Raw genomic sequence first — 21,567 nt, 5'->3', positions numbered from 1 at the left:
TGAACATAATGTCCGGGTGGTACCTTACCTTTAGGTAGGTAGGTAGCTTGTACGCCTGACACCCACCACTTCAGGTACCCAGTACTTCAGGATACTAAAGCGGAAAATTCTTGGAAGGTTCCTCATGAGACCTTTTGCAACTCACACAATCGCGCCTTCCAAATGTCATCTATGTACTTGTAATTCAGGTATCAGGCCTTTTCTCCCCCTCGTACTCTCGTCCAGAGTCAGGATCTTGCTTCTTCCTTTTTTCCCCTTATTCTTCCCCTCATCAGTCGAGCACATACACCAAAGGAACGATGATCAAAAAAAGCATCGACGCCAAAGTTCGTCCTCTCGCCAACGTCAGTCTTGAGAGGGCAAGTCTCCTCGGCGCTGGTCGGATCTACGTCAGTAAAGATTCTCTCATCTCCCTTACTGGCAGCCTCGACAGCGGCCGGCCATGCATCATCGAGAGGCTGCAAACAGATGACGCCTCTGGCGAGGGTTCTGCAACAGGAGATGCCGAGGCTGGCAAGCGGAGGGAAGCCTCTCTATGGGTTCTCCCCGAAAAGAACGTCAGCCCCAACGTGGTCATGATGACAAGAGCGTTCCAGGAGGCCACGGGATTCAAGCTGGGAGACGTGGTCAGGATAACACTTGCAGAGACTGCGGTGGTCCCGGACGCGGACGAGGTGGTGGTTCAGGATACGACCAGCGAGGCAGATCAGCAGAAGGATGCCGCTGCGAAACCAAGACACCCCCCGTCTTGGGAATTCTCCATCAGCATCTCTCTCGACCGTGCGGAACAGGTGTTTCCAGGCATGGTCCTTGAGGGTGTTAGCATCAACAAGCTGCGTCGGACGTTCAAAGTCGTATCGGTCAATGGACAGTCCAACAACATGGCCCGTTTCAAGCTCGCCTCGTCAACAGTACGAATACTCCAGCCCGGAGACAGCAAAGATGCGACTGAAGATGCGCAAATGGCTGCAACTGAATCTGGACCTTTAGCGGTTACCGGAGTCCCCGGTCTGTCCTCACAAGTCAGTGTCATCAACCAGTTCCTCAGAGGCTTTGGCCGGCCGTTCTGGATAAAAAACGAGCGCGAATCTTGTGGCTTCGTCATACACGGCGGCCACGGCACGGGCAAGACATTCATTCTGCAGCGCATCGCAGCCACCAACTGGGGACGAGTCCATTGGATCAGGTCCACGGATAAGCTGTCTTCCATCAGGGAGACGTTCAAGCTGGCTCAGTCTCAGCAGCCAAGTCTCCTCTTCATCGACGGCCTCGAGGACATTCTCGCCAAAGAACGCTCCAACCGTGACAGTGTCATTGAGGCTCTGGGCGAGGAGCTTGATAACCTTTCTGCAGCGGCGGCCGCTGCCAATGCTCTGCCCCAGGTTGTGGTCATTGCCACTTGTCTAGACTACTTGGCCGATGTGCCAGCGAAGCTCCAGAAACGCTCCCGTTTCCGAGAAAACGTCGCCTTGCCGATTCCTCGCGCAACGGAGCGCCTTGAAATATTGCGCTTTTTCGACCCCCCTATCCAGGCTGAAGAGAAGGAAGCCTGCCTAGCCAGTCTGGCATCCAAGACTCACGCATACAATGGAGATGATCTCGCAAATTTGGTTCTAAATGCCAAGAAGATCCTCGGTAACAGGCTAGACGATGAGGCTGCCGCCGCCACCACTGGCAATGTCGACACCGACACTGCCGGAGCCACCTCTTCAGAGACGCAGCAGCCCCGAGAACACTATCTCACCTCGCAGGACATGGAGCAAGCCCTGCGCATCACTCGTCCCACCGCTATGCACGACATCAACCTGAAGCCACCCACCATCCATTGGCGAGATGTGGGCGGTCAAGCGTCCCTCAAGAAGGTTTTATCCCGCATGATCAAAAACACAAAGGTACTGCACATATTACCCCTCCCTGTCTTCGACGTCCATGCAATATCATGCGATTATTGCTGCTGACCGCCCTATCAGGATACCAATCCCTCTTCTCGACATGTCCTCCGACAGCCCCCCAAAGGTCTCCTTCTCTATGGCCCCCCTGGCTGCTCCAAGACTCTGTCCGCCCAAGCCATGGCTACCGAATCCTCCTTCAACTTCTTCGCTGTCAAAGGTGCTGAACTCCTCAACATGTACGTGGGCGAGTCTGAGCGTGCCGTGCGTACGCTTTTTGAGCGCGCACGCGCTGCCGCCCCCTCCATCATCTTCTTTGATGAGATTGACTCCATCGGTGGCTCCCGGACGGGAGGCAATGGCGCCGCCGCCGCCCGGAGCTCAGGCTCCGTCAACATGCTGACCACTCTCCTGACGGAGATGGATGGTTTCGAGTCCCTCACTGGCGTCCTCGTTCTCGCCGCCACGAACCGGCCCGAGGCCATGGACCCAGCCCTCCTTCGTCCCGGCCGCTTTGACCAGATCCTCTACGTAGGACCCCCTGATCTCTCCGCCCGAGAAGATGTCTTTGGAGTGCATCTGCGTGGGCTCGCTCTTGCGGCGGACGTGGATATTACTGAACTGGCCCGCATCACAGACGGCTATTCGGGAGCTGAGATCAAGGCCATCTGCAACGAGGCCGGGCTGGCGGTGCTCGATAGGTGCGACGAAGATGAGACAGGCACCGAGAAGATGGAGATCCGAATGGCGGATCTAGAGGCTGCCATCGAAAAGACTCCGAGAAACATTACGCCCATGATGATATCGGGCTACGAAATGTGGTCAAGGCAGTTTAAACGATCGTGACGGCGACGATGGAACGGGAAATACCAAATAGACGTGGAGAGAAGCGCAATCAGAGGGGTGAACTTGAGAAAGGCCCAAGGTTATTCAATTGAACAGTCATAGGCGTTTCATTCATTCCCCTGCCAACGTTGCCCAGGTACCATTCGCAACGATAGAAAACACCCGATTGCAGGCTTTTCCCTGGCGGTGGACTTGATGTGGATTCTAACACGCGTCTACAGCCCGCCCCATGCATATCTCACGGGATTGCATTGCCTACATTCTTTCTCACCCTCTTTGGTTGTGACTCGCTTCGTTTCAGGCTCTCTTTTACATGTTACCCTTGCGTCGTTGGAGATCATTACATTGATAGCTTTGTTGGGGGTAATGATACATGACATGCGCGAAGCTTTCAACTCTCGTCTCCTGCACTTCCACCAGCATTGCTACTTTAGGTCGTAGAGTCCGACCTTTGTCCCCAGGGCTCGGCCATGTTTTATTCTCTTCCTTCACATTGTCTTTACACTTTGAATCCTCTGACCACGTTCCAATTCTATACCTGAAAGCGGTTGCCGTTGCCGCCAACGGCCTCTGTGAACCTCATCATCATCCCAAAGTCAAGAAAAGCAACAAAAGCAAAGAGTTTGGTGGCCAATGACCAGAAAAGAAATAACGGGAAAAGGAACAAAAAAGAGTAACGCCGCCTATTGGCTACCCGCCTCCCCCTCCTCATTGCACGAGGACCAACCCTTGGACACAGAATACCCGTCTGCCATTTACAATTGTCATGGCCAAAAATAGATTATGATGCAAGTAAAACGGGAACAGGAAAAGAGAAAGTAAGGGCAGGGTATGAAGTACCGTACACAGATCATTTGAACAAGAGGAGGCACAAGGAGAGGCGAAAACGAATCTCCCGCACGATCACGAATCGTCGTCAGACCGTGAGGGCCCGCCTGACCTCAGAGCTGGTGACAGGCTAATTGCAATCTTCCTAGGCGTCACATTCCCACCGCCGTTGGCAAAGCTCTTGCGTCTCCGAGTGAGGCCCTGCGTGATGGACGAGTTGGATTCTGTAGAGCTGCTGTTACGTCGTTTGCTCTGCATCAGCTTCCCCAGCTCGTCATCCTCATCCTCATCTTCCTCTCGTCGGCGCTTTTCAGACAGGCGCTCAGGCGGCGGCACATTGGCCGACATGCTCGACCGCGGACTGAAATCGGCAGTGTCATCGTCATGGTCCTTTGACTGATGGTCTTCGCTGTCATTGTCCAAACCATCTTCGGCGTCTTCCTCGTCTGATGCATAGTCGACCAGCGGTTTTGTGGAAGACGAGCTGCCGCTCTCGGAGGATCTATCCCCTGAGCTCTGATCTTCTCCTTCGTCGTCAAGGTCGGGGGCGTCCCAGTACTCCTCTTCCCGCAGATCAACGGGGAGGTGGTCCATCATGCGGACGTTGGTTGGTCTCCTCGTCACGTCGTCGTCCGCATCGAGGAAGAACTCCATGTTGGTCGTATAGCCTTCAGTCTGGTCATATCGCGTGATCAAGTCTTGACAAGGGGGTATATGGCTGACGAGAAGCAAGTTATCCCGATGATCCTCCACAAGTTGCTTGACCATATCTCTGAGGTAGTCCTTCTTGACAAAGTCAAAGAGCTCGGTACAAGCGGCGCTGACGAGGTTGTCCCGCGGCACAGTCTCAACCAAGACTTCGAGGATGGGTCCCAGGACATCGTTTTCGATCAGGTTCTTGATATACAGCTCCTCCTGGAGGCCAAGGATCAGTCGGAAGCATCGAATCGAAACCAGTTGCAAGTACTTGTCCCGACACTTGAGAAGCTGGACGATTCGCGCCGCGAGGTTGTGCACTATGAAGAAGTATCTGCTGAATCGATGATGCTGGCGGATAAAGAAGCCCAGTACTTCCACCAAGCATGCGAACATGGCAGCCTCTTGAACGGTGAAGTCCAGGTGGGAACGGCTGTCTAGCTCAATCAGAGGCCTGAATAGCTTCATGGCGGAAGACTCGTAGAAGCGAGTGAGGAAGTGTTCATGCTGCGGATCAACAGCCATCTGCATCCTGGCTCTAGCGGCAAGTTCGCCGCCCTGCTGCTTGTTGCCGTTGCCGTTGCCGTTGGTATTTCCGTTGCCGCCATTGGCGTTGGCCGCGGCCTCGTTGGCGGCGGCAGCTGGGCCTCCTCCCTGATCCAGAATGACTCTGAGAGCATCTGAAATCTGGGTCTTGACGCCCAAGTCCACCTCGACCAGGAGAAGGTCAATAAGAGAGTCGAGTAATGACAACCCGCCCTCGTGGAGCTGTCGGAATATGGTTTGCCGGATGAGCATCGGATCATGGTCGATGATGGATATCAGAATATCCATCGCTCCAACGCGCACGGCTACGTCCATATGTCGCAGGCCATAGTAAATGACGCGCAGCAGGCCATGGTTGAGAAAGTTGATGTACAGCGACTGGCGCGCAGGAGCCTGGATGGTTTTGGCGATTGTGCAGCATTGCTGGATAAACAGAACGGCCTCTTTGCGCTTCCTTGTGTCGGGGTAGTGGGCGGAGAAGATGCCAAAAAGGTTCATGAGAAAGGTCGGGTTCGACTGTAGGTGCTGTACGATTTCGACTTGGTTGAAGAAGATGAGAGAGCTCAGCACGGAAAAGGTAGGATCATCAAGGATCCTGGCCAAGACGACGTCTTTGAGATACTGCAGTCGGTAGGTCTGGTGAATCTTGCGGCGGACGGCGTCATCGTCGATGGGGACAACCTCTTTGTAGTGCCCTTGATTGCTAAGCCAATGTCGATGGTTGGCCTTGTGGCTGGGGAAGTCGGGGTCGTATTCCAGAGCGCCAACGACCCCCAGGAGGCATTCGTCGGATACAGCGTGCTCAATGATGGAGGTGTCGTTGAGGAGAAGAATACTCTTCATGATGTTGCACAAGCGATGCAGATCGGGGAGGCTTTCTAGATCTTCGGCGATTTCTACCAACGGAATAAGTTTGCTGATGTAGTCTTCGGCCACGATGAACTTGGTTATGGCTTCACGCCCGGTGGCGGTAGAGCTCATCACCCTGATGCTGGACTCGATTTCCGCGAGGTTCCCCAGCTCAGCAGCGGGAAGGTTAACGGGAGCAACAGCTTCGATGGCGAGATCATCTGACAGGTTGTCATCTGGGACGACATTAGCTTCTAGAACGGCTTTTCGATATCCAATCACGGGAAGACCAATTCCGTACCGACTCCAGCAGCGTGATTCTGGAACGTCTGCTGAACCGTGTTGACAAAACGCCTGAAGCCGTCGATGTGGTTAGTCAATGCGAGCTGAAAGACGGCCCGCATGCCTCAAGTGGCTTGGGGGTAAAACGACGAGAAAAAGTGGGAGTGGTTGGAAGACAAACCAGATCATGGCGCATCCCTCCGCTTCCTGGAAACTCAAAGCCATATCGACGCCGCTCCCTGGCTCCTGCCACACGATGAGCGTCTCTGTTGCATCCATTGTTAGTTGAGGAATCGCTACCGTACGCAGGGGTGAAGGGAGGAATTAGGATGCGCAGCATATGGAAGGAGAGGAGGAGGGGAGGAAGGGGGAAGGAGGAAGGACTGAGGAGTAGAAGACGGCAAGCGCAATCTTTAAAGGTTTGGCAAGAAGGGGAAGTAGGTATTGTGTATGGGGTCAACGAAATCAGGCAAAGGTCAAGGCAAGTGCCAAAGTCAATCGGCATCTGTAGACAGAGACGGAGGAAGGAAAGAGGATTCGGGGGCGGACTTGCCTTGCTGCTTTTGAAACCCATCTTGCTTCTGGATCGTCGTCTCCAGGAGAAGTCGTTCGGGCTGGTCTTCAGACTCTACAATGACTTTTGCATCTTTGTGACCATCTTCGGACTAAATGATACGTCGAGCGCATGACACAATCAGCAAGCAGAGCGACAAAACGACGACAAGGCAATACGGGTATCCCCTGGGGCGAGCGGTGGCTTGAGGCTCCCAAAGCAGATGTGGACGTGAAGTCAGGGAAGAGTAGATGCCACAGGCACAGCCAGGCCCGATTGATGGGCAAATAGAGGCATGACAACCTGCTGGGCAATGCATGCCGTAGAGATGGACGCCGCGGCACGAGAGTTTGTGGAGAGATGCAAGACGGTGGGGGATAGGGGGTAGATAGACAGCGAGAGCAAAGTGCGAGGCAAGGCAGGCAAGACAAGGGATGCCAAAAGCATGCAGAGGAAGTCGCAAACATACCGTCGCAAACTTGGCGGTACAGAAGCCTGTTCCGCGATCGAACCAGTCATTGTTGCGCAGCTCGTAGACCTTGACGCGCTTCTTGTCCTGATGAGGCACCGGCTGTGCCATCATCGAGGACTGGGGATCGTCCCCCGTGGCAACGAGCTGGTTACCGTAGCCGACCAGATCGGGCGCAAGGTCGAGATGCTGCTGCAGAGACAGCTCCGGCGTCTCGGGCTGGTCGAGGATGGTAAGCGCCGCCACGGTGCCTTGCGTAACTGCGCCCCGCAAACAAGGGCGCGCGCGAGGCTATTCGGAGAGGCTATTCGGAGAGGCAACGCCGGCTGCTGGCGGCTCGCACAGGGAATGCGGTGCGGGCTCGAGGGCGCTGGAAGATGTGCAACTTGTCCTGGCAGCGACTTAGGTGGTGGGTTCAAGGTGGTTGGGAAATGCGGGCGGCAGCGCAGCGCAGCGATGTGGCGTTTCGATACTGTCGGGCGAGTGAACTTTTTTCTGCGTCGGCTCAGTGCGCCATGCAAACACAGCAAACGCGCGACACACAGACGCAACGCCGGAGGACCCTTGTTGCGTTTGTGGCCCTGTACGTCTCTTCTCTTCGCTTCTGCTTCTTCTTCCTTTTCTCTCTTCCTCTCAGGTGCGCACGTCGGACGTCGGGAGGGGGGCGTTGGGCCGCAGAGCAGGAGGCGCCTCGAAAAGAGGACCAGCGAACCGGTTCTGCGCGACCGGGGATGGCGGCAGAGAAGCGTCAGACGAAGGGTCTCGGGCAACGGAATATCTCGGGAGGCGAGCCCGCGCGACCAGAGACGCAGCGAGTCTGGGGAGAAGCGAGTGTGCGCGCGCGGCGCAGCGGGCAGGAGGCCTTTATGCTGATGGTCGGAGAGTGTTTCTCGAAGGCGGGATGCTTGCCGACAAGCTGGAGTCGTGAGAAGTTCGGGGATACAGGGCAGCAGGTTAGTACTGTAGTTGGAAGCGGGAAAAGCGCGTGACCACGGGCGGCGTCTTTGTTGGCGGCGGTGGAGCAGGCAGGTAATAAGGCACCGACCTGGATGAGCCTTCTAGCACTGGGCCGTACTACTTAGAGTGACCAAGGTGACCGACTAACCCAGCAGAGCAGACGGCGATCGGGGCCCTCTGCTGCTTCTAGCTGATGGCAACGGCCAGCGTCTCTTTTCGGGAGGGGGGTCCCTGCTGTGCCACCGCCTGGAGCTGCCCGCCTGGGTGACTGACGGACGCCGGTGATGGGCGCCTGCACTGGCTGGGCTTTGCCGCCTGCTGGCCTTAGCGCCTTGCCGAGCGGAATTTTCTTGCCTCTGCCGATTGTTGGTTTGGGGGATCCATGGCGTCGTGACGCTATGGTCTGGCTTGCGGTGGCGACCACTCTGGGGACTTGCGCTCTACTGTACCTGGCGTTTTACGAGTACGTCGGGATACAGAGAGCCGGGACGGGTGTACTTGATCTTGGGCATCAGCGTGCCTACGTGCACATGTACCGCCTACATGTACCAAGCCAACGGGCAGCGACCCCAACCAGTCCCGCACTGCCGAGGTAGGTGCTATGTAGAGGCGTGTACGCATTCCAGCCACGGCAACCTACTTACTACTGCCTCAAGGTGCCTTAAAATGTGTAATAAGCCCATTGCCCATTGTGCGTCTCTGCTGCTGCAACCTCTTTGCGCCGTTGGGACTTGGCCTCCGTTCAAAGCGGGAGAAACCCCAGAGAAGAGCACTAGAAAGCCGTTTGACTTTGCGGCGCTGGATGCTACCCAAGGCAAAACAGATGGCTAAGACCTTGTGCTAACGCACCGACAGGGATCATGCATGTCCTCGTCTCGCACGGCAGTGCTCCGTTCCCCGTAACGTATGTAGCGACCTAATCTGACGGGGAACTGCCTGTATCACAAAGTACTGCTTCGTACTGCAAATGTACAACGTCTGTCACAGAGCACGCAGATCCGTGCAAAGGCAGGCAGCCGAGCAGCTCGGTTTCATGGATGTCGCCATCCCTCTTCGAGCATTGGTTTTTCCTCTATATGTACTTTCCTTCTTTTTTTTCCCTCCTTTTTCCCCCAAATATATTCGCTCCAATACCTCGGAATAACCTGCTAGCAGACGTTGGAAACCGAGAGCACGCCACTTTTGCACGTGACATGTCGTCAGGCAGCGCTCACCAGCTGCGCACAGACCAAACCTCCGATTTCGCCCCAAGGAATCCATCTCCCATTCCCACATTTTCCCCATGCTCCGGCTCATGGCAGCGGGCCTTGCGTTGCATGATCGATCGACCCTTGACGAGATGCCCCGATACGATTCTCCCGCCGTGACTTGCAGTGTGCCGAGAACTGCAAAATGATAAACTGACAGAAGCAGAGAGAGGGTTCAATATCAGACTGGGAAGAGGGCGATGGAGGAGAAGCTCAGACTGGGAAGAGGGCGATGGAGGAGAAGGGGGGGGATGCTTTAGACTCGATGCGGTCCCAGTCGATGCCTCCATCCATTATGCCGCAGCCAGCGACGATGCTCGTGTAAGTTGATTACTTTTGGACTGAGGAGTCACCTTTTTATCTCTTTCGATATTAATCTCCGGCTGTCATGATTCAATGGTGCATCAATCGACCCCCTTGTTGCATGTCCGCATGGCGTACCATGCCCTACAAGTCTCCTCTATCGAAGCGTCGTCGCATCGAGAGGCTTGCCAAGGGTCGTATTCATCCATCTTTGGCCAACCGCTTTCTCGTGGCAACCACTAACTCGTCGTCAGTTTAATTAAGAATATGCTTATTCGAGCATGGCATGCTGGAAGCTGCATCGCAAGACATCGGGGCGGGACGTCGCAAGCCATGGGTTGACCTGATTCGCCACAGCCGACGGCACTTCAGCCGCCACTTGTTGGCTCACGGACCCCTGGTCCTCTTTTTTTGCCAGACGCCTCTTCCGTTCGCTCAAGCTATTCCTGTCCCGACGATCCGGCACACTAACACTTGGTGGGCAAATTCACGGTCATGGGAAGCTGGGCGCTTCCTCTCCTACGATCCACCACGGTCAAGACGAAGAGGGCATCGTTGCCAAAACAATATATCATGCACTTGCTTCTCTCATTATCTCGCAGACATAGATTGCTTGCCCAGAGCGTTCCCCCCCCCCCCCCCCCGGGTTGCATATGGCGAACCACTAATGAAGCCAAGGACCCCAGCTCTTGCATCTCAGTCCCGAATCACGCCGCTCTCGTGAACGGATGTAAAGGAGGAAGGTGATCTTCTCAGCCATGTCTTTCTTTGAGCGGTCTCGACCAATGATTTCGCCGCACACTTTCGCTCTGGTTTTCTCCTATTGTCTGGGTAACGCTGATTTCTAGTGTTACCACGCGAACCTTGTCCCATAGTCGCTATCATGTCAAGCATTTACGATCTGTTGTATGAAGCAGCTGACATGAAGATTGTCTGGTGCCTACAATTCAAGGGCAACAATGAAGCAACACAAGCCACCTTATTGATGTCCCTTTTTTTTATTCTCTGCTAACAGGGACATCCACGTCTCCCAGTTTGGGTATCAAGCACCCCCGGAAAGCTGCAGTATTATAGGGTAATTCTGTACCAAGTCCGGCCAGACGATGAGAATGCGTTCCAAGCTATACTTATAAAGGGACCCAAAGGACACGTCCAAGTGTGTTACTTGAGCAGTCTGTCAACTAATATCTGATTGTAGTTTCAGTTTTTTTGTGCATTATACCTTCGTCCCTCTTTTCTCTTGAACTACAGGCCATATACGACGGGGGAAGTCTGCACGAATGGGATATTCTGCAAACTTCACGATGCGGCGCTCCTTTCGGTCAATTGCACTCTGTCGTTGTCTACCTCACAAAGCAGTTCTAATCCAGTAGCTGGCACCGCTCAACTTCTGTATACCTGGTCAGACAAGCTTTCATGGAGGCCTCGATAGTCTGCCTTGTTCAGCCCGGATTGCTTGGCTTGGCTGCCTTGTATTGATTCAAGCTGGCTAGCCAATAGAGCAGATGCGCTCATTGTCACCGTTTTTGTCTGATACTGCTTTCTGCCAGAATAGACGTGGAGCAAGAAAGCCGAGAGGGTGCGCCATCATGCATGTCTCTGATGGCATACCGCGTAAGCCATTGGGCGTGGGATAGCCAGGCTTGCCCAAGTATGGAGTGGTGCCATGCGAATTGGGTTCTCGGCCAGTCGACAGCCCCTTTCTGTCTCTCACTGCCGGTCAAACAGTCGGTCGGGTCACTCAATGCGTGTCTTCCGTTCCCCGACGATGGAAGTGGGCACTGTCTACCGGTACGCAGCACAGACGGCCATTTGAGTTGTTTACTCAGGAACTCACCCATTGTGTACATGTATCCATATGGTGTTCTCGAGCGCAAGTCGGTCATATGCTCGATTCGCAGCACAGGAGCGGCTTCATGCTCAGCTCTGAGACGGGTCCCTGAGCAGGTATGCGGCTGCTTCAACCGGTGTGAAGGATCCCGGTTGCCCGGCTGTCTATTGGCAGAGAGGCTGCATGTTAGCGTGGCCACGTCTTCGGACCATTGCTACCTGTACAGAGCAGCACTCGGTGCCATTACAAACGATGATAACGGATGCTGGCGCATGCATATGCGGCTGCGAAATCTTATACCCTCACCCTCACCCTCACCGGCAGCACATGGGTCGCTGCGGAATGATGTCCCAAGCCGTTGGCGCATGCAGTTGAGTGTTGTTACCGCCAAAATGGTATCTGGAGGCGTTCGCCCTGTGCGCTGAACTCGGACCTCGGCCTTCGAGCAGGGTCGATGCGGGCCTCGATAGATGGAGAGCTGTGAGGCGCCAAAGGAGGTCTAGCATCTTCCCAGAACATGCAAACCCTGGGGTGGGAAGGGGACCTTGTTCCAGCAGTCGACTGCAAACAACTACCTACGAGTATCCAGGACTACTACACGACCACTTGGGCGCCCTGGATTTTGCAGCTGAGATTCTGAGACATGGGTAACATAGTATAGGATCTGATGTGAGCTCCGCCTTGCGAGAATCGTAGTACGTTGTCAAGGTGTTGGCAGTGGCATCAAGGCTTGAAGCGTACCTAGGTATGTAACTTACATTATCTGACTGGCCTTATCTCTCACTCCTTGCAGGCGCATGCCTCACGCAATATAACACCATCGAGGCTGTGGAACAGCCTGACCCGGATAGCTGCTCAAGACTGATATTGGCGTCCCAAGGTACTTGACATGCGCACTAGGCACATTGAAAGCGTTGGTGATTTGAAGACATCACCCCCCCACGTTTCCTCCGGAGTGCAGCTGCGAAGCCGTTTCTGGCACGCTCATACGCCGGATGGAACAGTTTGCTGATTTCTCACAAATTTAGAGATGCCTGCTTGGTAGTATTCGGCATCTGAGTATTCCGAGTTGTCCAAGTTGGCATCCACATCGTGACAACGGGCAGTTATGGCCTGTCAGGTTGGGAGACGAGGAGACAGAAGTTGCCGGTTTCCTGACCCATTCCTGCAGTTCGTGGAGTCACATTTGCACCCCATCCATCAATCAAATCAGCGACTGATGCGATTTGCTCTTGTTGCCTCCCTAGTAGCTACCAAGACAGCTTTGACGATCCAACTCTGGTTCTGGCTGGCATTTGCGATATACTACACTGCTTCCCAAATAAGTATTCGCCAAGGCCGAGTCGGACGAGTGACGACTTTGACGGGGGTGCAGGGACGGAGCCAAGTCGGCTTGTTGCATGATGGGTGCATGTTGAAGGACCGCGGGCACGGAGGACAATCTCTGTGCTTCGTATCCTACATAACTAAGGTAGTACCTTATTTCGTATGATAAGACGATTTGCCTTGAAGCCCGGCTGGAAACAGAAGCCGTGCCCGCCGATCGCTGCTCTCTTTACGACAATATCGTGCTGCATGATCCAATACCAATCTAGATACCTACCTACCTAGGCAGTACTAGGTATATAGGTAAGGTAAAGTTTGTACTCTCTACGGAATAAAATACAGGACATGCGTACAGTAGGATGGAGGCGTATGGCGGTGATTGACAGCTCAGCCCCTCGAGTCTCGCCCAGAGAGACTGCCACGTTCCCTTGTGGCGTCGCGATAGAGGCTGCTGCCGGGAGCCTCCCAGTCTCCAATAACCAATGAAAGTGACCATGATCTCTGTCTTATCTCAGAGCAAAGCGACAGAGCGGCAATTTCCCTTATGTTCCTCCCTTTGCTTCTCAGCTGGCATCGAAAGACCCGGTTTTCGCTGGCAGCGGTCCACCGTGCTAGGCTTGTGAGCAGCTTCTTCAGATAGGGGGAGGGCAGACAAGCAGCGAGACCACATGCAGTGAGCGAGTACGAGAGCGCGGCTGCGTCACCGGAGACTTGAGGGAGGCTTTCTGCCTGACCCGCCTAATTGTTGACATCGACATCAGATATACCTATGATTCACGTGAAGTTGCATTGCCAAGGACCGGCACCGCATACCCCAATGTGCAGAAAGCATGGGGTCAGGGCTTCAATGCATCATCATCTCAAATCAGTGCTTCGGCACTGGTTCGTGATGCAGCCTCACTCACCTTGGCTTGCCGCACGGACAGGAGATACACCGTAGATATGAAGATTTGTAGTACTTGTAGTAGAAGCATCTCTGCATGAGTGCCACGGAGGTTGCGGCAGGACCCCCTCTGTTGCTGTGTTTGTTCATGCCTCCCATTTTAGCGTGCGTGCGGCTGGACGTTGGCAGCGCCGTTGCCCGCCCACCCAATATTGACAGGGATCGAGCACGTTTCGCTGGCCTCGATGAATCCAGAAACTCCAAAGTTTGATGCCTCTCAGCTCCACCAAGCCGCGTTGCTGTTGGAGCGGGATCTCAGCCCAGCAAGCCACCGCCGGGCTCCCGTAAGCGCCCGCCCAAGGTAATTCAGACCACTGGTCCCGCTACAAACATTGTACGAAGTACTGCTACCATCGGCAGCACGATGCTGGACGGAGTGGCACTGGTTGAATGCCGCTGGCATGACGGCTGTCTTTCAGGCGTCAGGTCGCTCGCGGTTCGGTTGATGATTGGTGGCCAGCACGCAGGCTATACCGAGAGCTGCTCGCGCATGATAGGCAGCCTTTCGGGGATGGAGGTCCGTGGGCGGAATACGAGATGGCGAGGAACAGTTGCTGCAGCCGGTTCTGGGGTTTCCCTTGCTTTTGGAGCCAGAGAAGCAGCATTTCGGCGTCACCATACCTGCTGCAAGCGCTGATTTGCTGCTCGGCGCTGCGGGTGGTGGAACTTGGCGACTTGGACCGAGGTGGCTGGCAGGCGATGCCAGCGTAACGATAGCAGATGCCGCGAGACGACGGGAGGGAAAAGGCAGCGAGCAGCGGGCGAAGGGTAAGGAGTTGATGCTCGACTGCGACGGCGATCTGAATAGAGTTTTGCGCTTGCTTGGATGATGCGCGAGCGAGCGATCACGTAGATGCTTGTAAGATGGAGTTGGAGACGGAGCTGGGAATGCAGATGGTTGTCAGACCCGAAACGGCCTATCCGGGTGAGGTGTTTCACAATTCGACGACGGAAAAGGAATATGACCTATTCCGCGTGGCCGTTGGGTGGTCAGGTGAGCTTTAGGGGTAGTGGTTGCTCTGTAGCATCATGTCCTACCTAGTAGGTAGGTGAAGTGAAAATGGTGGTAGCGAGGAGCCTTGGTGGTGGTGGTGGCGATGCTTTTCTGCGCATGGAAATATTGTTTTCTTCTGGTGGTGTTTAACAAAAGAGGCCCGTGTCGCCGTCCATTGAAAGGCCACGGGGTCTCCAATTTCACATTGAATTGTGTCGAAGGCCATCTTCCCGCCGAAGTAGGATTTGTGACCATCACAACAAAGAGTACAACAAAGAGTATTCATCCATTCTGAGTTACTACTCTTAGTAGGTAGGTATGACACAAGTTCAGCCCTTGATGTCAATATCAACAGACAACTCGCAGAGTCCCACCGCCATCATCGGGTACCTGGGCCTGGCCTCGCTAGTGGGATCGCATCGCCAGTTTTTACGCTTTGCGCGGAAGTATTTAGCGCGCCATTTCTTGTTTAGTGCCTGGTCCAGCGGGCTGCCGCCGCCCCGACGGTGACGGTAACGGATTTGGGGCAGTCGCTGACAGGGGGCTAGCTGCCCAACCAGGTACCTACTTACCTATGAAAGGCAGACCGTGGCTTCCACTGTCCAACTTCAGTCTCACAGGTACCAACACTTGACCCTTCAGCGGGCAATTGACTTCAAAGGGTGTTCTTTGTTCTTCTGTTCCGTTCAGGTACGAGCACGAGTACTTGCCAGGGTTGTCAACCACGTTGACCTGAATCATGGTGTCTCCTTGTCTCACCCTCTACTAGTACGTACATACTACTAACTCTAACAATGGTACCATTTTTGGAGTGAGACATGATGCGTCAAGAATGGACGAAAGATAAGATCCCCAAGACGGGACATGGTATGCTAGTGCAGCTGCTGGACGGTCGTCGTGCCTTAGTTAGTGTCAACAGAAGAGTACTCGTACTTCGTACAGCCTCCTGCAACCACGTGTGCCACCAACCTGCAAGAGTCTTACGACGCATCCCTCGAGTCAGCCGCATTTGCATCAAACCGCCATGCCCTTGGCCAACCATCTGCACCCCCGTTGCAAGCCATCTCATCTGCTGAAAGCAAGGTAAGTAAATTGTTCAGACTGTACATCTCTTTGGTGCTCTCCTCCCTGTTATCAGGTAGCCAACTGGAAGTGGCCGGCAAGGCGTCCCCGTAACCGTACATGTGCATACATTAGTACCTAGTACTGCTACGGAGGACCCTCGCCTTCCCAGCTGCGCCCAGCACTCGACGCTTAGGCGCAAAGAGTGCATCTATTCTCCCATCTGCATCGGCACTACATCAGCATCCCCCCGATTCTCCAAATATCCAGTGCCATACCTTACCTCGTATACATAGAGCCCTTCCCTCCGGGTTCGTAGGTACCTTGCCCTCATGCCTCTGCGTGCCTATGCAGCCAGACTATTCGTACTGGGCCTCCCCCTCTCCCCTACCTACTTTACTCGCTCACCCACTCGCACTCACTCTCGTCTCCTCGTCCTCTTCTCTCCTCATCCACCATCCCCGGCGATCTGCAGCAAGACCCCCCCCCCCCATATCTGCGCGTCGTATTTTCAGCTCCCCAGGCGTTCGATTTCTTCTCTCTTACTTGGCATAGGGCTGGGGCTCACCACTTTTCCAATTCATTCACTCCCCTTTCTCTGCTTATCTTGACTGCTCTTCCTCTCCTCCTACCTTTTGCTCTGCTCTCTAATCTCGTTTCCCGTCCCCTGCCCTCTCAACTCCCACACCCCGGGCTTACCCAAGCAGGACCACACAACCACGGCCTAGGTTGTGCTCTAAAGCTCGGCTCCGACGCCTGCTTCCACCGCAGCGAGGCCCGTCTTGCGCTCGATCCGCCCAACAGAGAGGGACCCAGTCCATTATCTCAACCCTCGCATCTGATCCGATCCACCCACTCACTTACATGTAAGCCGCCCCTCTGCCTCTCCGTATCAAGCCCGGCAAGTTTTCTCCGAAGGAGTGGCCCTAGCTGATATCAAGCTGCCTCACCTTGCCATTCTGCTCGGGCCAGATACAAATACCGCCTTCGACAATCATCTTGCCAAATTGGAGTTCCCATTCCTTTCACCGTCCCTCTACCCCCCTCTGCCTGTGTTGACGGGATAGGAACAACAACGAAAGTCCCTACCGTCATCATCGTCGTCTTGTTACCCTCCTTCTCCAACAACGACAAGATCAACAGACCCCCCAGTCATCACTGCCCTGGACTAGTGATCCGTCAGATCTGCATCGACGCTCGACATATCATCTGCTGCATCGCTCCCCTCTCTTCGAAGCTTACTTGAGCGGAGCCACCCTCTCTCTGCTCGCAGACCCTGTTAGCTCACTCTACCATTATACCCCGGTTACTTTCACACCACCACCAACGAACCTACCTCTTGCACGCACATATATATCCGGGCCCTCTGAGCCTTGAGGACACTGGGCTCGAGTCCGCCTCGCCTGTGGGAGCAAGGCCGGTGTCAGAAAAGAAATCGCCGCGCAGGAGCCACATTCAAGATGTCCATCTTCTCGCGCATGAAGAAGAGCCGCCAGCAGGCCAAGGAACACAATGCCAAGCTCGCCGAGCAGGAGAAGAAGGAGACAGAAAAGTCGCCCTACCGGCATGTCCCCACACACGCGGCCACGGATGCCATCGCCAGCGCGCCGCCCAGCTGGCGAGAGGCCGACCGGGAAAAGATCCAGGAGCAGAACCGGCGGAGGAGTGCCATGGCGGCGTCCGGCCACCACATGAACATGCCGGGCGCGCCTCGCGTGGGCAGCAGCCTGTCCCATGTTTCGTACCCCACGGACAAGAGTGCCACCCCCATGCGGATGCCCCGAGCGTACAGCTACACAGGCGTGTCGCCTTACTCGGCAAGCTACAGCCGGGACGTCGCCCACTCGATGCCCGACGTTGGCTCGCAGTTCACTGCCTACGCCGCCTCGGCCAAAGGGAAGGAGGCCGTCCGGGTGTCCGTGTCTGGCTACAGCACGCCCCGGACCAGCCCAACGTCCTCACAAGGTTCGTCGTCGTCGTCGCCTTCCTCCACCGCTGCCTCTGTGCGCCTTGGTCCGCAAGATGCTAACCAGCTTCTTCCGACACCCAGAAGAGTCAGAGAGCTCCAGCGGCTCTACGAGTTCTCAAGATGACCTCGAGATGAGGCTTGCGCGCCCTCCGGTGGTGCGGGCTCCGCCGCCCCTTACAGCTGCCGACAAGGCAAGCCGTCGACCGCGCGCCGGCCGTCGCCACCCGTCCGACTCGTCCATTGAGCGAATCGCCATGGCAAACTCGGCCAAGGGGGCCGCTCGGGATTCCCGCCCGCCTACGTCCATGAGGGGCTTCGCTTCCATCGCGCCCATCGTGAATGCTCCCGCTCCAGTGGTACGGACGCATACTCTTCCGCCGCTTGACCTGCTGGGCTCGCTGGAGACGTCTGAATATTCGCTTTCCAGCTCCATGAACGCCAGCCTCAACACCTCTGCCACCACTTTGGCGTCCACTTCCGCTCCTCTGTCGACGGATAGCAACCCCTCCCCAGAACACAACGGAAAGCACTCCAAGGAGCGCAAGGCCACAAAGGTGGCTCGGTTCACGGAGCTGGAGCGGATCGAATCGGGTGCCGAGGCGTTGGCTGCTGCACCTCTCGAACAAGCTGCGGCTCCCTCCCCCGCTCCCGCCCCTACTTCCGCTCTCGCACCGAGCTCGGCCTCAGCACAACCCCCCGTTGCTGCCCCTGTGGTGAGGCAGTCCATTGTCATCAACGTCTTCCCAGAAGAAGATTCGATCCCCGAGCCTGAACCTGCCAAGAAGTCTAAGAGATTTGCCAAGAGCGGAGGCAAGCTGTCCAAGAAATCTCGCTGGGCTAGCTCCAAAGCGCCGGCTGTCACTGTTTAGCCGCTATTTTGTCCTTCATTTCTTCTCGCTATATGTTGTCGCCTATTGCATTGCAGCATTCTTGGGTACGAACCAAGCCAAGCCTGCCTTTTCTCCTTTGTTTCACGGGCCCGTCAGTTTGGGCAAAAAGAAGGAATATAGGGACCCTGGAATTCGGGTTTGTCTTTCCTTTCTGGTTTACTGTCTTTAGCATGTCCTGCACACCGGCGACAACGACCGACTCCCGGCGCGGAGCCCGTCTCTCGAGCTTCATCAGCACCGAGCAAAGATGTTCTGGTGGCATGAAGACGGCCACTCAGTTACCACGAAACGAAGGATTGCTTGTTGGAATAGAAACAACCAGCACACACAGTCACACACTTGAGTGTGCACATACACACGCGCGCCGTCGCATCAGCGAACAGCTCTTCTCTTTTCTTCTTGGACACTACCATGTACTGAGTTATCTGTTATTAATGGGTGCTTTTATACACTGGAAGGGATACAATGGGCAAGCTATGTTTCAGTTACATTCTCATCTTCATTTTCCGGTCTGATTTCTCCTTCTTGCTTGACTGATGTTTCTCTTGGCCGACGCACCGTCCCTACTCTAGCTTCTCTTGTCGAACCATCTGCTTAAATACAAAAACCGCCGTCATTCGTTGATGCGTTCCGATGATATCTTGAATCCAGAGATGCGTTGGTCGCCCATTGGCAGATAATCGATAAGCAACCAATTGATAGGCCACAGCGCTCTTCATCGCCCACTGGAGCCGTTCACCCCCACTAAACGGGACCGCTGCGAGCCGGAACCCGCCGCCCGTGATTGGCCAGCCTTGCCCCGTATGGAGACGGAACTACCCCTGCGACCCTGCACCTTCGAAAACTGTGGCTTCACTGCTGGCAGCTGCAGATTCCAGCGCTCGTCATCAGCCATTCGCCAGGTGTCACGGCAACTGGCATCTGGCATCTTACATCTTTTTTTCACCTGGCATCTTCTTTTCTCCTGTCTCTGTTTCTCTTTTTCCTCCCTCGTCATCCTTTCTCTCCTTTGTTTCTCTTTCCTTCTCCTTCTTTCGCGTTTTTACTTTCGATTTCATTCGTCCTTTCTCTTTCGAGCGCATGCACGGCCTCATCTGATTCTTTCATTCATTCTTTTCCCTCCTGCGGCTTCGGCTCCTGCTGCGCTTTTGCGGCGAGGCACCGTCAGCGCCAACGCCAAAATGGACCTCGCGATTCCTGCGCCGCTCTGGGCCTGGGTCCGAGCAACTCCAGTCTACATCCTCCTCAGCCTCTTCCTCGCGCTGGTCCTGGTGGGACTCTTTGGTGTATGCGACCTCCATCTTCTTCCCAATTCCAGCAATTCTGTTCCCCATCGTCTCCCTCCCTTCACCTCTACGAAGCCGTAACTGACCTTTGTGCGAAGCTCTTTGTACTCCTCCACCTCGTCGCCCCGAAGCCTCGCCCGGTTCTTCCCTCGGAAAAGACATACATCACCAGTAGCCCTTCCGGCAAGACGACGCCGCGTCCTCTTCCCTGCTGGTACGATCGATGGCTCGCAGAACGTCGCCTCAGCGAGCAGCGTGTTCGCCCGGAGCAGGCTTACCCAACGCCCGATGTCGGCTCCATCGAGCCCGCCGAGCTCCTCCTCAGCGTCGTCTTCCCCGCGTACAACGAGCAAGACCGTGTCATCCCGACCCTTGAAGAAGCCGTCGAGTACCTGGACAAGCACTTCGGACGCAGCGCCGGCGGCAAGAACCCTGCTGTGCCGGTGAAGAAGCGGCATGCGCCAAGTGTTGCTGATCCAAGGGAGCAAAGTCTCAGCGGCTACGAAATCATTGTTGTTGACGACGGAAGCCGCGACAAGACGGTCGATGTCGTACTTGACTTTGCGCACAAAAATGGCCTCCATGATATCCTGAGGGTTGTGTCTCTGGGCAAGAATCGGGGCAAAGGCGGCGGTGTCACTCACGGTCTTCGTCATGTGCGTGGCGAGTACGCCTTGTTTGCCGATGCCGACGGCGCATCACGCTTTAGCGATGTGGCCAAGCTGATTGAGGGCGTCGAGGAGGTTGTTGATGGCTCCCGTCGGGGAGTTGCCATTGGCAGCCGTGCCCATCTGGTTGGTAGTGAGGCAGTCGTCAAGGTTCGTTGCTTTGGTCACCCATCGCTTGCCAAGAGGATCTCTTATCTGTGGGATCGTCCCATTTACTAAACGCCTCTCGTCTTGGTAGCGCTCGGCCCTTCGGAACTTTCTCATGCGGTCTTTTCACCTCGTCCTTACCATCCTCACGCCTCCGGCCACCTCCCGGATCCGCGACACCCAATGCGGCTTCAAGCTCTTCACCCGCGCCTCTCTGCCGCACATCGTTCCCTACATGCATGCCGAAGGCTGGATCTTCGATATCGAGATGCTGATGCTCGCCGAGTCCGCACCCGCCACCCCCGTCTTGGGCAGCGACGGCAGTGTTATTGGCACTAGTCCTGGCATCAAAGTCGCCGAGGTGCCCATCCAGTGGCACGAGGTGGGCGGCAGCAAGCTGAATGTGATTCAGGATAGCATCAAGATGGCCATTGGATTGGCCGTCTTGAGGGCCAGTTGGATGATGGGCGTGTATAGGAGGCGTTTCACTTGAGACTCGGAGCCCACGGAACTGGAAATCAAAGGGGGGAGCCAATGAATGAAACAAGGGCAGACAAGCACGGCCCTGCGCATGCCTTTCTGATTGATGGCTACGTCCAGCCATGTGAGGGCAATCTATTTAATTGCTGCCACATGAACCTCGATCGATGAGGGCCAAACCAATTCATGATGGTATCTATAGTGTATACTACCTACCAAGGTATTCTACGGGACGCGGCATAGACTCCGCATAAGCACAACACAGGCCACGGCATGGGGAATTAGAGAGACATCCATACATGAACGAATAAGTATTACAATTACCATCTAATGTCTCTAACATCTTCCTCTAGCCATAACTGCGTAAATCACATTTGCTCATCCAAAGCTCGGCGCTATCGCCTCCTAGTTTCATCCTCCTTTGCTGCTTTCCTTTGGTAGGTAGCGTACCAAGATAGCGACCCAGCCATGCTATAGTTTAGCAAGATCCCATGTCATGCCACAAC

At 55.1% G+C, this 21,567-nt stretch overlaps 5 protein-coding genes across 5 annotated transcripts; 3 read left to right on the top strand and 2 right to left on the bottom strand.

The window, feature by feature from the left end:
• Positions 1-99: 99 nt before the first annotated feature.
• Positions 100-2,735, top strand: CCMA1212_004898 (ATPase family gene 2 protein; the record flags this gene model as incomplete). Its single annotated transcript, XM_073702181.1, has 2 exons — positions 100-1,892; positions 1,971-2,735. The coding sequence occupies exons 1-2, from the start codon at positions 300-302 to the stop codon at positions 2,733-2,735; spliced, it is 2,358 nt and encodes a 785-aa protein (XP_073559737.1). The 5' UTR covers positions 100-299.
• A 903-nt stretch (positions 2,736-3,638) lies between these two features.
• On the bottom strand, positions 3,639-6,215 carry CCMA1212_004897 (uncharacterized protein; the record flags this gene model as incomplete). The annotated part of the gene is made up of 3 exons (XM_073702180.1): positions 3,639-5,890; positions 5,956-6,008; positions 6,118-6,215. The coding sequence occupies 3 exons, from the start codon at positions 6,213-6,215 to the stop codon at positions 3,639-3,641; spliced, it is 2,403 nt and encodes an 800-aa protein (XP_073559732.1).
• Positions 6,216-6,430: 215 nt separating this feature from the next.
• CCMA1212_004896 (uncharacterized protein) lies at positions 6,431-8,781 on the bottom strand (the record flags this gene model as incomplete). Its single annotated transcript, XM_073702179.1, has 6 exons — positions 6,431-6,601; positions 6,959-7,218; positions 7,302-7,453; positions 7,502-7,827; positions 8,064-8,364; positions 8,765-8,781. The coding sequence occupies 6 exons, from the start codon at positions 8,779-8,781 to the stop codon at positions 6,431-6,433; spliced, it is 1,227 nt and encodes a 408-aa protein (XP_073559733.1).
• Positions 8,782-17,081: 8,300 nt separating this feature from the next.
• On the top strand, positions 17,082-18,459 carry CCMA1212_004895 (uncharacterized protein; the record flags this gene model as incomplete). Its single annotated transcript, XM_073702178.1, has 2 exons — positions 17,082-17,586; positions 17,672-18,459. The coding sequence occupies 2 exons, from the start codon at positions 17,082-17,084 to the stop codon at positions 18,457-18,459; spliced, it is 1,293 nt and encodes a 430-aa protein (XP_073559734.1).
• A 1,202-nt stretch (positions 18,460-19,661) lies between these two features.
• CCMA1212_004894 (Dolichyl-phosphate beta-glucosyltransferase) lies at positions 19,662-21,074 on the top strand (the record flags this gene model as incomplete). Its single annotated transcript, XM_073702177.1, has 3 exons — positions 19,662-19,766; positions 19,865-20,584; positions 20,673-21,074. The coding sequence occupies 3 exons, from the start codon at positions 19,662-19,664 to the stop codon at positions 21,072-21,074; spliced, it is 1,227 nt and encodes a 408-aa protein (XP_073559735.1).
• Between the last annotated feature and the right edge of the window lie 493 nt (positions 21,075-21,567).

Source organism: Trichoderma ghanense (genome assembly GCF_004382785.1).
Source record: "Trichoderma ghanense strain CCMA-1212 chromosome Unknown scaffold_4, whole genome shotgun sequence".
In the NCBI taxonomy this organism is placed as follows: Eukaryota; Fungi; Ascomycota; class Sordariomycetes; order Hypocreales; family Hypocreaceae; genus Trichoderma; species Trichoderma ghanense.
Note: the sequence above shows the minus strand (reverse complement) of the source record. Positions and strands in the feature narration are given on the sequence as shown.